The 16,131-nt window shown below is 46.3% G+C and overlaps 1 protein-coding gene across 3 annotated transcripts in view; it reads left to right on the forward strand.

Moving 5' to 3' along the window:
* Window positions 1-16,131, forward strand: part of HDX (highly divergent homeobox) — a 154,191-nt gene that overhangs the window by 83,754 nt on the left and 54,306 nt on the right. For all 3 annotated transcript variants that reach the window (XM_082263848.1, XM_082263846.1, XM_082263847.1), the window contains one exon: window positions 9,035-9,181. In XM_082263848.1, the coding sequence (XP_082119974.1) occupies window positions 9,035-9,181 (147 nt within the window). The remainder of the gene's footprint in view (window positions 1-9,034; window positions 9,182-16,131) is intronic.

Genomic DNA, 16,131 nt, shown 5'->3' on the forward strand with positions numbered 1-16,131 from the left:
GGGGGGTCTCTCAATCCAGATGGCAGTGTCCATGCCTCTCTTATTACAAGAAAGGACTTTGCTTGCTTTGGAAACCATAGCTTGGCATTGCATGCTATTATTAACCACTTAAGCCCCGGAGGATTTGGCTGCTCAAAGACCAGGCCCTATTTTGCCATTTGGCACTGCGTGAATTTAACGGACAATTGCGCGGTCGTGCGACGCTGTACCCAAACGAAGTTGACGTCCTTTTTTTCCCCACAAACAGAGCTTTCTTTTGGTGGTATTTGATCACCTGTGCGATTTTTACTTTTTGCGCTATAAACAAAAAAAGAGCGACAATTTTGAAAAAATAACAATATTTTTCACATTTTTTTATATAAAATTCTCAAAAAAAAATGTAAAAATCTAAATTTTTTAACATTTTAGGCCAATTTGTTTTCTGCTACATATTTTTGGTAAAAAAAAAATCGCAATAAGCGTATTTTGATTGGTTTGCACAAAAGTTATTGTGTTTACTAACTACGGGAAATATTTTTGTCATTTTTGGTGGTTTTTTTTAACGAGTAATGGCGGCGATCTGCGATTTTTTTTGCAGGACTGCGACATTGCGGCGGACAGATCGGACCCTTTACTGACATTTTCGACACTTTTGGGGGTACCAGTGACATTACTACAGTAATCAGTGCTATACATATGCACTGTTACTGTAAAAATGACACTGGCAGGGAAGGGGGTTAACGTTATTGGTGATCAGTGGGTTAAATGCATCCCTAGGGGCGTGATTCTAACTGTGTGGGGGAGTGGCTTGTGATGTAACCACAGAGACATACGATCCTACATAGCAGGATCTTATAGTCTCTGCACTTACACCAGGGAGAATGACAGACAGTTGTGTTTACATCAGCCGTCCGTCCTTCTCCCTCTCCTGCGGAAGATCGCGAGTGGCCAGCGGACATCGGAGCCGCCGGTCACACGCGCGGGGATGCCTGTGGACGAGCGGGGGCGGGAGCAGTATGCTCGCCCCCTACAGGCTCCTGGGCAAGCCACGCTTTGCCCAGGAGCAGCTGACTGCCGCAGTAAATGTACTTACGGCGGTCGGCAAGTGGTTCAGCTTATGATCTACCAGAACACCCAGATCCTTCTCCGCTATGGATTCCCCCAGATCCTTCTCTGCTATGAATTCCAGCAGATCCTTCTCCGCTATGGATTCCCCAGATCCTTCTCCGCTATGGATTCCCCCAGATCTTTCTCCGCTATGGATTCCCCCAGATGCTTCTCCGCTATGGATTCCGCCAGATCGTTCTCCGCTATGGATTCCCCCATATCCTTCTCTGCTATGGATTCCCCCAGATCCTTCTCCGCTATGGATTCCCCCAGATCCTTCTCCGCTATGGATTCCCCCAGATCCTTCTCCGCTATGGATTCCCCCAGATCCTTCTCCGCTATGGATTCCCCCAGATCCTTCTCCGCTATGGATTCCCCCCAGATCCTTCTCCGCTATGGATTCCCCCAGATCCTTCTCCGCTATGAATTCCAGCAGATCCTTCTCCGATATGGATTCTCCCAGATCCTTCTCCGCTATGGATTCCCCCAGATCCTTCTCAGCTATGGATTCCCCCAGATCCTTCTTTGCTATGGATTCCCCCAGATCCTTCTCCGCTATGGATTCCCCCAGATCCTTCTCCACTATGAATTCCCCCCAGATCCTTCTTTGCTATGGATTCCCCCAGATCCTTCTCCGCTATGGATTCCCCCAGATCCTTCTCCATTATGAATTCCCCCCAGATCCTTCTTTGCTATGGATTCCCCCAGATCCTTCTCCACTATGGATTCCCCCAGATCCTTCTCCGCTATGGATTCCCCCAGTTCTACTCCCCCTAGTATGTATGATGCATGTATATTCTTAGCCCCCAAGTGAATAACTTTACATTTATCAACATTAAACCTCATTTGCCACATTGTTGCCCAATGAAACAGTGCATTGAGGTCAGATTTTAAGTTGGAGACATCCTGTAAGGAAGTTATTCCACTGCAAAGCTCGGTGTCACCTGCAAAGACTGAAATCTACTTTTAATCCCAAACCCAATATCATGTATAAAGATATTAAAAAGTAAGGGTCCCAACACTGAACCTTGGGGTACACCACTGATAACCTTACACCATTCAGAGTAAGAATCATTACCCACTACTCTCTGAATTCTGTCTTTTAGCCAATTTTCTACCCAATTACAAACTGATCTTTCCAAGTCTGTAGACTTTACCAAAGGGCTCTTTCACACGGTCCGCCTCCGTAGGCGGATCCGTGTTGCTCAGCGGGGATCGATCCGCGATCCCCGCTGAGCCGGAGAGGGAGATGTCTCAGCCCCCGCTGCCCTCTATGGGGGATCGGATGAGAGCAGACCGCTTGTCCACTCTCATCAGATCCGATCCGATTACTGAACGGATGGAAAAATAGGGTTTCCATCCGTCCAGATTTCACTCACAGGATCGGATGCGGATGGCAGCGGGTGTCAGCGGAGGTGTCTCCGCTGACATCCGCTGCCCCATAGAGCTGCATGGAGGATCCGATCAGATCCGCCTAAAAAACTGACAGGCGGATCTGATCGGACTGCCCGTGTGAAAGAGCCCTTACACATTAGCCATGTGTGGGGAACTGTGTCACACGATTTTGCAAAATCCAAGTATACCACGTCCACAGCCACCCCACTGTCCAAGTATACCACGTCCACAGCCACCCCTCTGTCCAAGTATACCACGTCCACAGCCACCCCTCTGTCCAAGTATACCACGTCCACAGCCACCCCACTGTCCAAGTATACCACGTCCACAGCCACCCCTCTGTCCAAGTATACCACGTCCACAGCCACCCCTCTGTCCAAGTATACCACGTCCACAGCCACCCCTCTGTCCAAGTATACCACGTCCACTGCCACCCCTCTGTCCAAGTATACCACGCCCACAGCCACCCCTCTGTCCAAGTATACCACATCCACAGCCACCCCTCTGTCCAAGTATACCACGTCCACAGCCACCCCTCTGTCCAAGTATACCACATCCACAGCCACCCCTCTGTCCAAGTATACCACATCCACAGCCACCCCTCTGTCCAAGTATACCACGTCCACAGCCACCCCTCTGTCCAAGTATACCACGTCCACAGCCACCCCTCTGTCCAAGTATACCACGTCCACAGCCACCCCTCTGTCCAAGTATACCACGTCCACTGCCACCCCTCTGTCCAAGTATACCACGCCCACAGCCACCCCTCTGTCCAAGTATACCACATCCACAGCCACCCCTCTGTCCAAGTATACCACGTCCACAGCCACCCCTCTGTCCAAGTATACCACATCCACAGCCACCCCTCTGTCCAAGTATACCACATCCACAGCCACCCCTCTGTCCAAGTATACCACATCCACAGCCACCCCTCTGTCCAAGTATACCACGCCCACAGCCACCCCTCTGTCCAAGTATACCACGTCCACAGCCACCCCACTGTCCAAGTATACCACGTCCACAGCCACCCCTCTGTCCAAGTATACCACGTCCACAGCCACCCCTCTGTCCAAGTATACCACGTCCACAGCCACCCCTCTGTCCAAGTATACCACGTCCACAGCCACCCCTCTGTCCAAGTATACCACGTCCACTGCCACCCCTCTGTCCAAGTATACCACGCCCACAGCCACCCCTCTGTCCAAGTATACCACATCCACAGCCACCCCTCTGTCCAAGTATACCACGTCCACAGCCACCCCTCTGTCCAAGTATACCACATCCACAGCCACCCCTCTGTCCAAGTATACCACGTCCACTGCCACCCCTCTGTCCAAGTATACCACGCCCACAGCCACCCCTCTGTCCAAGTATACCACGTCCACAGCCACCCCTCTGTCCAAGTATACCACATCCACAGCCACCCCTCTGTCCAAGTATACCACGCCCACAGCCACCCCTCTGTCCAAGTATACCACATCCACAGCCACCCCTCTGTCCAAGTATACCACGTCCACAGCCACCCCTCTGTCCAAGTATACCACATCCACAGCCACCCCTCTGTCCAAGGTTTTATTACCTCCTTATAAAAAGAAATCAGGTTTGTTTGACAACTTCTGTCTTTCCAACAAGAAATCTACGTGGTCTTTTATTAAACTCTCCAGTATCTTCCCGACTATAGAAGTTACACTAACAGGTCTATAGTTACTTGGCAAAGACTTTGATCCCTTTTTAAATATAGGCACCACATTGGCCCTAAGCCAATCCAGTGGTACTATTCCAGTCCTTAACGAGTCCCTAAAAATTAGAAACAAAGGCTTAGAAATTACAGCGCTCAATTCTTTTAGGGTGCGTGGGTGGATGCCATCTGGTCCAGGCGCTTTATCCACCTTTTTTCTGTCTAAATATTTCTGGACCATATCACTTTTGAGCCATTGTGGATCATTTGGGGCTGTGTCAATACCGTCCTCATTATGGTCATAAACCCCTCCCCCATGCTCCTTTATATACAGAGCTGAAGAAAGTTTTGAATAAATTTGCCTTCTCTTTGTCCCCAGTCCCCCACTCCTGATTATTGTGTAAAGGGCCTACATGCTCAGACCTGACCTTTTTACTGTTAATATATTTGAATAATTTTTTGGGGGTTTGTCCTACTATCTTTTGCAATCTGTCGTTCATTTTGAATTTTTTGCGTCCCTGATTTCCTTTATACATATTCTGTTATATTCTTTGTAGCAATTAAACAATGATAGTGTTCCTTCATTTTTATATTTTTTTAAAAGCTCTTTTCTTTTTATCTATAGCTTTTTTAACTTTTGCCGTGAGCCTCATAGGTTTTATTTTTAGCCTTTTAAACTTATTACCCATGGGAATATACTTTACAGTGAGTTTGCATGAAGTCTTTTTGAAAAATTCCCATTTCTGTTCTGTGCTCATCGATGCCAATATTCCCTCCCAGTCTAAATCCTGGAGAGCAGCCCTCATCCTTGGAAAATTTGCTCTCTTAAAGTTAAGTGTTTTTGTATTTCCTGTATGCGTTTTTTGCTTACAGCTAACATTAAATGAAATCATGTTATGGTCACTGCTACCCAGATGTTCTTTTATATGAACATTGTTAATAAGCTCTGCATGGTTTGAGATTACCGGGTCCAACAGAGCATCATTTCTAGTGGGGGCCTCAATAAACTGCACCATAAAATTGTCTTGTAATAGGTTTATAAATTTTTGCCCTTTAACTGTTCCAGCAGTGCCATTACTCCAGTCAATGTCTGGGTAGTTAAAATCCTCCATTATTAACACTGTCCCAGCCCTTGCACATCTGAGACCTTGTAACACTAACGAGTCACATGACACCGGGGAGGGAAAATGGCTAATTGGGCCCAATTTGGACATTTTCACTTAGGGCCCCTTTCACACAGGGAGTCCCTTCAGATCCGCCTGTCAGTTTTTTTTGGCGGATCTGAATGGACGCCCCATGCATCTCTATGGGGCATCGGATGTCAGCGGAGACATGTCCGCTGACATCCGATTCGATTCGTCAAAACCGGACGGATCGAAACCCTATTTTCCATCCGTCTGGCGGATCGGATAGGGTGAGAATGGACATACGGTCCGTCCCCATCTGATTCCACCACAGAGATGCATGGGGACCTGGCAGCTGTGCACGGAGACACAGCTGTCATGCGCCTGCTCAGCGGGGGATCGGCGGATCGATCCCCCGCTGAGAAAAACGTGGTCCACCTGACGGACTTGGTGTATGAAAGGCGCCTAAGAGTGACAAGCTGTACACTCACTACTTTACATTGTAGCAAAGTCTCATTTCTTCAGTGTTGTCACATGAAAAGATAGAATAAAATATTTACATAAATGTGAGGGGTGTACTTACTTTTGTGAGATACTATGTGTGTATATATATATATATATATATATGTATATATATATCTATATCTGTACATCTATCTATCTATATATATATATATGTGTATGTTTGTATATATATTACTTTGATACATTAAGAAGTGACAAAGATATTGCTGAAAAAACAGGTCCATAGCAGAAATGTATCCATTGTTCTGGTCCATAGGGGGCGCACTGGTTTGGGATTCATTTTTTCCCCCCCTGTGTGGCACAATGGTTATAGTGACCCCGGAGCTGCGGGGGCGTTGGGGGGTGGTTTTACTTTCCTGTAGACCAGCCATCAGAATTGAGATGGGTTGCACTCCATGCACTTCACACTTTTTGATCCTTATTAACTCTAATAACGCAAAGTTTGTACCGATTGTAAACCCCCCGGAGTTCCCTGTTAAAGGAATCCACACAAATCACGCAGAGCTGAGAACGGCGTCCAGCGGCTTCATCACTGTCGTCATTTCCTGATCAAACGCAGAGCTGAGTGATATCAGTGGGATTCCTCTCCTCACATCTCTTTGCTGCGTTTTGTATTGCCAGATGTGCACTTTAATGAGATGTCTGCGGCCGTGTGATGTAATATTCAGCATGTGTAGGACCCTGTGTCATGAGAAAGATACAAAGCCTGACACTCTTGAAAATGCTATTTGCCTGGCTGCTATGTTGATTTTATGAGTCATCATCTGGAACAAGCATGCGATCAGTGAAATCAGAATGTTGAGGGGCAGTTCACGCCAGAATTGCACAGGACCGGGGTCCATGTTTCCTGTGCTTTCCCCTGCAGTGCGATTTTGCAGCTGCTTTCCTGCACTGCATGCTGGTGTGAACCAGAATCCAGTATACTTGTATATAAGAGACAAAGTAACATTGTTTATAAACATTGATCAGACAGGAGATAGAGAGATACAAAGTAACATTGTTTATAAACTTTGATCAGGCAGGAGATAGAGAGATACAAAGTAACATTGTTTATAAACTTTGATCAGGGGGCAGATAGAGAGATTCAAAGTAACATTGTTTATAAACATTGATCAGATGGGAGATAGAGAGATACAAATAAACATTGTTTATAAACATTGATCAGATGAGAGATAGAGAAATATAATGTAACATTTCATTAATCTGCAGAACAAACTGATGCTTTTGTTTGTATATGATGTCAGTGGGACTTTCCTGCACTGCATTCTGGTGTGAACCGTCCTTTATTTGCATATTCATTCTGGGTCAATACTCACTGAAGCCAAGGATGATTAAGAAAGCCAGAAAGAGTTTGGAAATGGCATCCTTCATGTTTCTCAGAGCAAGTTCTGAATTTCGTTAGTACAATATATTGTTACTGTTAGACGATAGAAGCTATTGCTTAGAAGTCCATGATGGGACTGCGCGTGGAACTGTTGATGTAATGTATGGAGAATAACCCCCCCCCCCCCCCAATATAGAGCGTAGAGCTGTTGATGTAATGTATGGAGAATGACCCCCAATATAAATCGTAGAGCTATTGAGTTAATGTTTGTAGAATGACCTCCCAATATAGAGCGTGGAGCTGTTGATGTAATGTATGGAGAATGACCCCCCATTATAGAGCGTTGGAGCTGTTGATGTAATGTATGAAGAATGACCCCCAATATAGAGCATAGAGCTGTTGATGTAATGTATGGAGAATGACCCCCAATATAGAGCGTGGAGCTGTTGATGTATGGATGGAGAATGACCCCCAAAATAGAGCGTGGAGCTGTTGATGTAATGTATGGAGAATGACCCCCAATATAAAGTGTGGAGCTGTTGATGTATGGATGGAGAATGACCCCCAATATAGAGCGTGGAGCTGTTGATGTATGGATGGAGAATGACCCCCAATATAGAGCGTGGAGCTGTTGATATATGGATGGAGAATGACCCCCAATATAGAGCGTGGAGCTGTTGATGTAATGTATGGAGAATGACCCCCAAAATAGAGCGTGGAGCTGTTGATGTAATGTATGGAGAATGACCCCCAATATAAAGTGTGGAGCTGTTGATGTAATGTATGGAGAATGACCCCCAATGTAGAGCGTGGAGCTGTTGATGTAATGTATGGAGAATGACCCCCAATGTAGAGTGTGGAGCTGTTGATGTAATGTATGGAGAATGACCCCCAATGTAGAGCATGGAGCTGTTGATGTAATGTATGGAGAATGACCCCCAATATAGAGCGTGGAGCTGTTGATGTAATGTATGGAGAATGACCCCCAATGTAGAGCGTGGAGCTGTTGATGTAATGTATGAAGAATGACCCCCCCAATATAGAGCGTGGAGCTGTTGATGTAATGTATGGAGAATGACCCCCAATATAAAGTGTGGAGCTGTTGATGTATGGATGGAGAATGACCCCCAATATAGAGCGTGGAGCTGTTGATATATGGATGGAGAATGACCCCCAATATAGAGCGGGAGCTGTTGATGTAATGTATGGAGAATGACCCCCAATGTAGAGCGTGGAGCTGTTGATGTAATGTATGGAGAATGACCCCCAATATAGAGCGTGGAGCTGTTGATATAATGTATGGAGAATGACCCCCAATATAGAGCGTGGAGCTGTTGATGTAATGTATGGAGAATGACCCCCAATATAGAGCGTGGAGCTGTTGATATATGGATGGAGAATGACCCCCAATATAGAGCGTGGAGCTGTTGATGTAATGTATGGAGAATGACCCCCAATATAGAGCGTGGAGCTGCTGATGTATGGATGGAGAATGACCCCCAATATAGAGCGTGGAGCTGTTGATGTAATGTATGGAGAATGACCCCCATTATAGAGCGTGGAGCTGTTGATATATGGATGGAGAATGACCCCCAATATAGAGCGGGGAGCTGTTGATGTAATGTATGGAGAATGACCCCCAATATAGAGCGTGGAGCTGTTGATGTAATGTATGGAGAATGACCCCCAATATAGAGCGTGGAGCTGTTGATGTAATGTATGGAGAATGACCCCCAATATAGAGCGTGGAGCTGTTGATGTAATGTATGGAGAATGACCCCCATTATAGAGCGTGGAGCTGTTGATATATGGATGGAGAATGACCCCCAATATAGAGCGTGGAGCTGTTGATGTAATGTATGGAGAATGACCCCCAATATTTCTCTCTTTGTCTCCGGGCAGCTCCAGGATCGCACTCAGTTCAGTGACCATGACCTGGCCACCCTGAAGAAGTACTGGGACAATGGTATGACCAGCCTGGGCTCCGTGTGCCGGGAGAAGATCGAGGCCGTGGCCGCGGAGCTGAACGTGGACTGCGAGATAGTGCGGGTGAGGAAGACACACATTGGAGGAGGATGCTGAATAAAGGGGGGGATCGGGGAGGCAGTTTGAAAAATTATGGAAATTTGTGAGGGTGAATTCGGGGTTGGGGATGTGGGTTGGGTGAGGGTGAAGGAAGCAAGACGATTGGAAATTTGGGAAATGGGGGGACAAAGAAGCAATTGGGGGAGGGGAATTGTAGAACGGGGTGGAGAATTGGGGAGTGGTTGGTTTGAGAATTGAGGAATGGGTTGAGTTAATGTGGAGGTTGGGAATAAGAAGGATGACATGTTAATTGGGGTGATTGGATTGGGAAATAGGGACATGGGCAAGGGAATGGGGGGGACAAGAAAATAATTGGGGGGGGGCGTGAGGAATGTGGAGGAGTGTGGGTAAAAGGGGAGAAGTGGTTTGAAAATTAGGGAGAGAGTTGAGTTAATATTAGGGACTGGGCATGGGCAGGGTGAAGGGTTAATGGGGTGGAGGAAATGGGAAATAGAGACCAGGTTGAGGGAATTGGGGAAAGGGTGGGAATTAAGAAGGGGGTCGGTAATGGGAAGACTTGGGCAGTGGTTGGATTGAGGAATTGGTTGGGGTAACGTGGGGGTTGGGGGATAAGGAGGATGAAGTGGTAATTGAGGTGATAGGATTGGGAAATGGAGACATGGTTAAGGGGATGGGGGGACAAGAAAAGAATTGGGGGGGGGGGAGGTGAGGATTGTGGAGGAGTGTGGGTAAAAGGGGAGAAGTGGGAAGAGCTGAGTTAATATTAGGGACTGGGCATGGGGAGGGTGAAGGGGTAATGGGGTGGAGGAAATGAGAAATGGAGACCAGGTTGAGGGAATTGGGGAAAGGGTGGGGATTGAAAAGGGGGTCTGGAATGGGAAGACTTGGGGAGTGGTTGGATTGAGACTTAGGGAGGGGGTTAGAGATTGAGAGGTCTAAGGTGAGTTTTGAAATTTAGGGAAATGGGCAGAAAATGGGAAATTGGGGAGGAGTTTGATTTGGAATGGGGGGGGGGGGGTATTTTGTTTTTCCCCGCTATGTTTGGCCTTGGTACAGACACACACGGGTTACAATTACAATAATAGGGTAATTTCCCACATCTGGGGTTTTTGTAATTAGAATGAATTGGGGAAAGAGTGGGGATTGAGAAGAGGGTCTGGAATGGGAAGACTTGGGCAGTGGTTGGATTGAGGAATTGGTTGAGTTAACGTGGGGGTTGGGGATAAGGAGGATGAAGTGGTAATTGAGGTGATGGGATTGGGAAATGGAGACATGGTTAAGGGAATGGGGGGACAAGAAAAGAATTGGGGGGAGGTGAGGAACGTGGAGGGGTGTGGGTAAAAAGGGGAGAAGTGGGGAGAGCTTGGATTGCAAATTAGGAAGTGAATTGAGTAAATATTAGGGACTGGGCATGGGGAGGGTGAAGGGGTAATGGGGTGGAGGAAATGGGAAATGGAGACCAGAATGAATTGGGTAGGGATTGAAAAGAGGGTCCGGAATGGGAAGACTTGGGGAGTGGTGGGATTAAGATTTGGGGGGGGGGGGGGGGTTAGAGACTGAGAGGTCTAAGATGGGGATTGGAAATTTAGGGATATGGGCAGAAAAATTTGAAATTGGAGAGGAGTTTGATTTAGAATTGGGGGGGTTGCGGAAATTGGGAGGGAGGGAGTATTTTTTGTTTTCCCCCGGAATTTTTTACAGATTCATTTCCCACATCTGTGGTTTATTAAATTGCAATTTGTGTCTGTGTATAAATAGTCAATGCATTTTTTTAGCTTTCACGTGGATGCACTGAGCAGGCTAGATGCTGAGCCATTGGGAGCAGCAAAGAACTGGTAAAAGACCTGCGTAAAAGGTCATGGAGCTTTAAAAAGATGGAAAAGGACATACAAAGATATCCAAAGCCTTAAATATGCCAGTCAGTAGTGTTTAATCACTAATAAAGAAGTGAATTATTCAGGGATCTCTTGATATCAAACAAAGGTCAGGTAGACCAAGAAAGATTGCAGCCACAACTGCCGGAAGAATTGTTCGGGATGCGAAGAAAACCCTACAGGTAACCTCAGGAGAAATACAGGCTGCTCGAGAAAAAGATGGTGGAGTTGTTTTAAGGAGCACATAACGACTATAAAAAAAAATGAGCTGCGTAGTCCAATTGCCAGAAAGAAGCCTTCACTGCACCAAAGCTACAAAAGCCCGGTTACAATTCGGCTGACAACACCTTGACACGCCTCCCACCTTCTGGCACACTGTAATCTGGAGTGATGATACCAAAATAGAGCTTTATGGTCACAGTGAGGGTTTAACAAGGCCTACAGTGACAGTAATACCATCCCCACTGTGAAGCATGGTGGTGGCTCACTGAAGTTTTGGTGGATGAACTCTAAAGGCACAGGGAGTCTTGTGAAAATTGAGGGCAAAATTAATTCAGCACGTTACCAGAAAATACTGGCAGCCAATCTGCATTCTTCTGCAGGAAAGCTGCACATGGGACACTCTTGGACTTTTTTTTTAGCACAACAATGACCCTAAGCACAAGGCCGAGCTGATCCTCCAGAAAAAGATGAAGGTTCTGGAGTGGCAATCACAGTCTCCTGACCTTAATATCATGGAGCCGCTCTGGGGGGGGGGGGGGGGGGGTTGAATCTCCACTGTGTGGTTCATGCAGGAGGACCAAAGACTTTGCATGACCTGGAGGCCTTGTGCTAGAATGGGCAGATCTACCACCTGCAAGAATTCGGGGGCCTCATAGACAACTATTACCGAAGACTGGCTGCTGCCATGAATGCTAAATGGGGCAATACACAGGATTAGGAACTAAGGGGGTTCAGACTATTAAATGGGGGGGGGGGGGGGTCAGTTCATTGGTTTACTTTTTGCCATGCTTTGACTTATGATTGGGCCATTCTGTTATCCCCTCCCATTACAGAATAGGAATCCCATAAGAAATACAAGCGGTGCGCTGGTGGGGCAGTGAAAAAAATCCTACAAGGAGCATCTTTGGAGCAAGTTTGGAGGGTTAAAAAAAGAGCCTCAAAAATGCCCCTCTCCATTGAAATGAATGGGAAGTGCCTCAAAAGCACCCAAAAGGCGCCTCAAAAGCACCTCAAGATGGTTCTTGAAGCAGTTTTTGAGTCACGTGTCCTCAACCACTTGAGCCCCAGAGGATTTGGCTGCTCAAAGACCAGGCCCTATTTTGCGATTCGGCACTGCGTAACTTTAACGGACAATTGCGCGGTTCTGCGACGCTGTACCCAAATAAAAATGTATGTCCTTTTTTTCACACAAACAGAGCTTTCTTTTGGTGGTATTTGATCACCTGTGCGATTTTTACTTTTTGTGCTATAAACAAAAAAAGAGCGACAATTTTGAAAAAATAACAATATTTTTCAAATTTTTTATATGAAATTCTCCAAAAAAAATGTAAAAATCTAAATTTTTTAACATTTTAGGCCAATTTGTTTTCTGCTACATATTTTTGGTAAAAAAAATCGCAATAAGCGCATTTTGATTGGTTTGCGCAAAAGTTATCGAGTTTAATAACTACGGGAAAGATTTATGTCATTTTTATTGTTTTTTTTTAACTAGTAATGGCGGCGATCCGCAATTTTTTTTTGCGGGACTGCGACATTGCGGCGGACAGATCGGACCCTTGACTGACATTTTTGACACTTTTGGGGGTACCAGTGACATTACTACAGTAATCAGTGCTTAAAATATGCACTGTTACTGTAAAAAGGACACTGGCAGGGAAGGGGTTAATTTTATTAGTAATCAAGGGGTTAAGTGTGTCCCTAGGGGCGTGATTCTAACTGTCAAGGGGCGTGGCTTGTGATGTAACCAAAGAGACATGCGATCCTACATAGCAGGATGGTATGATCTCTGCAGTTAGATCAGGGAGAATGACAGGCGGCTTTGTTTACATCATCCGCCTGCCTTTCTCCCTCTCCAGCGGGAGATCGCGAGTGACCGGCGGACATCGGAGCCACTGGTCACCCGCGCGGGGATGTCAGGAAACGAGCGGGGGCGGGAGCGCGCCTCCAGCGGCGCTCGCTCGCCCCCTAGAGGCTCGTGGGCAAGCGACGTACTGATACGTCACTTTGCCCAGGAGCGCCAGACTGCGGCAGTATATGTACTTGCGGCGGTCGGCAAGTGGTTAAAAAGAAGCGGAACACTAGCGCCTGAAATGCACCGCTAAACTGTTTCGAGTTTTATGGGCAGTTTTCAATCACCTCAGTGTGAAAGGGCTCTAAAATACACCTATGATAAAAATTATACACCCGCCATTTCTTTACACTTACACAATCTGCAGAGATCAAACCATTATTTTCCCCCACTGTAATATATGAGCTTCACTTTTTGAATTGAATTACTAAAATAAATGAAGTTTTTGAGGCTATTCTAATTTTATTAGCTGCGTCTATATATATATATATATATATATATATATATATATATATATATATATATATTTATATTAAAAAGTGGCTGCTGAGTGTATATACAGTATCTCAGAAAAGTAAGTACACCCCTCACATTTCTGTAACTATTTTATTCTATCTTTTCATGTGACAACACTGAAGAAATGACACTTTGCTACAATGTAAAGTAGTGAGTGTACAGCTTGTATAACAGTGTAAATTTACTGTCCCCTCAAAATAACTCAACACACAGCCATTAATGTCTAAACCGCTGGCAACAAAAGTCAGTACACCCCTAAGTGACAATGTCCAAATTGGGCCCAATTAGCCATTTTCCCTCCCCGGTGTCATGTGACTCGTTAGTGTTACAAGGTCTCAGGTGTGAATGGGGAGCAGGTGTGTTACATTTGGTGTTATCGCTCTCAATCTCTCATACTGGTCACTGGAAGTTCAACATGGCACCTCATGGCAAAGAACTCTCTGAGGATCTAAAAAAAGAATTGTTGCTCTACATAAAGATGTCCTAGGCTATAAGAAGATTGCCAAGACCCTGGAACTGAGCTGCAGCATGGTGGCCAAGACCATACAGCGGTATAACAGGACAGGATCCACTCAGAACAGGCCTCACCATGGTCCACCAAAGAAGTTGAGTGCACGTGCTCAGCGTCATATCCAGAGGTTGTCTTTGGGAAATAGACGTATGAGTGCTGCCAGCATTGCTGCAGAGGTTGAAGGGGTGGGGGGTCAGCCTGTCAGTGCTCAGACCATACGCCGCACACTGCATCAAATTGGTCTGCATGGCTGTCGTCCCAGAAGGAAGCCTCTTCTAAAGATGATGCACAAGAAAGCCAACAAACAGTTTGCTGAAGACAAGCAGACTAAGGACATGGATTACTGGAACCATCTCCTGTTCTCTGATGAGACCAAGATAAACGTATTTGGTGTCAGATGGTGTCAGGCGTGTGTGGGGGCAACCAGGTGAGGAGTACAAAGACAAGCGTGTCTTCCTACAGTCAGGCATGGTGGTGGGAGTGTCATGGTCTGGGGCTGCATGAGTGCTGCCTGCACTGGGGAGCTACAGTTCATTGAGGGGACCATGAATGCCAACATGTACTGTGACATACTGAAGCAGAGCATGATCCCCTCCCTTCTGAGACTGGGCCGCAGGGCAATATTCCAACATAACGACCCCAAACACCTCCAAGAGGATCACTGCCTTGCTAAAGAAGCTGAGGGTAAAGGTGATGGACTGGCCAAGCATGTCTCCAGACCTAAACCCTACTGAGCATCTGTGGGGATCCTCAAATGGAAGGTGGAGGAGCGCAAGGTCTCTAACATCCACCAGCTCTGTGATGTCATCATGGAGGAGGGGAAGAGGACTCCAGTGACAACCTGTGAAGCTCTGGTGAACTCCATGCCCAAGAGGGTTAAGTCAGTGCTGGAAAATAATGGTGGCCACACAAAATATTGACACTCTGGGCCCAATTTGGACATTGTCACTTAGGGGTGTACTGACTTTTGTTGCCAGCGGTTTAGACATTAATGGCTGTGTGTTGAGTTATTTTGAGGGGACAGTAAATTTACACTGTTATATAAGCTGTACACTCACTACTTTACATTGTAGCAAAGTGTCATTTCTTCAGTGTTGTCACATGAAAAGATAGAATAAAATATTTACAAAAATGTGAGGGGTGTACTTACTTTTGTCAGATACTGTGTATATATATATATATATATATATATATATATAGAATGTTTGGGGGTTCTAAGTAATTTTCTAGCAAACAAATACAGAATTTTCCATGTAGGAGAGAAATGTCGGACTTGGCCTGGGTGGGAAGGGGTTAAGTCTTTCCCCGCCATGGAAGCCGGTCGCAGCGCGTTCGGTGAAATGGCGACGATTGTAAAGCAGATTTGCGGTCCGCCAGCTCCCGCCATGCCGGCTATGAATTCCATAGGCAGCTCTTTAAATTGCAGGAGTCGCAGCGCCTGACAGGAGGCCTGGAATAGATTGGAGCGGGTGCAGAATAAATCTCATCCTGTCTGTGCGGCTAAATATAGACACGAACCCCGGGGGAGCGCGATCGATGGACCGTCCGGGAAAATCGCTCCCAGCGCCGGATGGACGAGCGCACAACATTCTCCTTGTTATTTATTACAGGATTGTGTGCAGAGCCGGAGATGGAGCGTTCTGCCGCAGTCTGGACTCCCGCCATCCAATCACTGTCCGCCGGGTGGCCCCGGGGCCAATAGGTTGCCCCCGGCTACTCCTGACAACTAACAGCCACCGGGGTACAAATAGTGCGAGGGGAGACTGAGGAAATGCCTCCTCCCCCTTCTACAAAGTTACAATGTACAGTCTGATCACTGGGGGAGGGGAGACTGAGGAAATGCCTGCTTTTGCCTGCAGCAGACTGAAACTCAATGGCTGTCTTTTTTCAGCCTATGTAACTGATGCCGTTGCTGTATATTGGGAGGTGTCAGGAGGACAGTGAGTGATAATAATTACTGACAGCTCCACTTTAATGCCAC

The sequence above is a fragment of the Pelophylax lessonae genome, assembly GCF_965119305.1.
Source record: "Pelophylax lessonae genome assembly, chromosome: 7".
In the NCBI taxonomy this organism is placed as follows: Eukaryota; Metazoa; Chordata; class Amphibia; order Anura; family Ranidae; genus Pelophylax; species Pelophylax lessonae.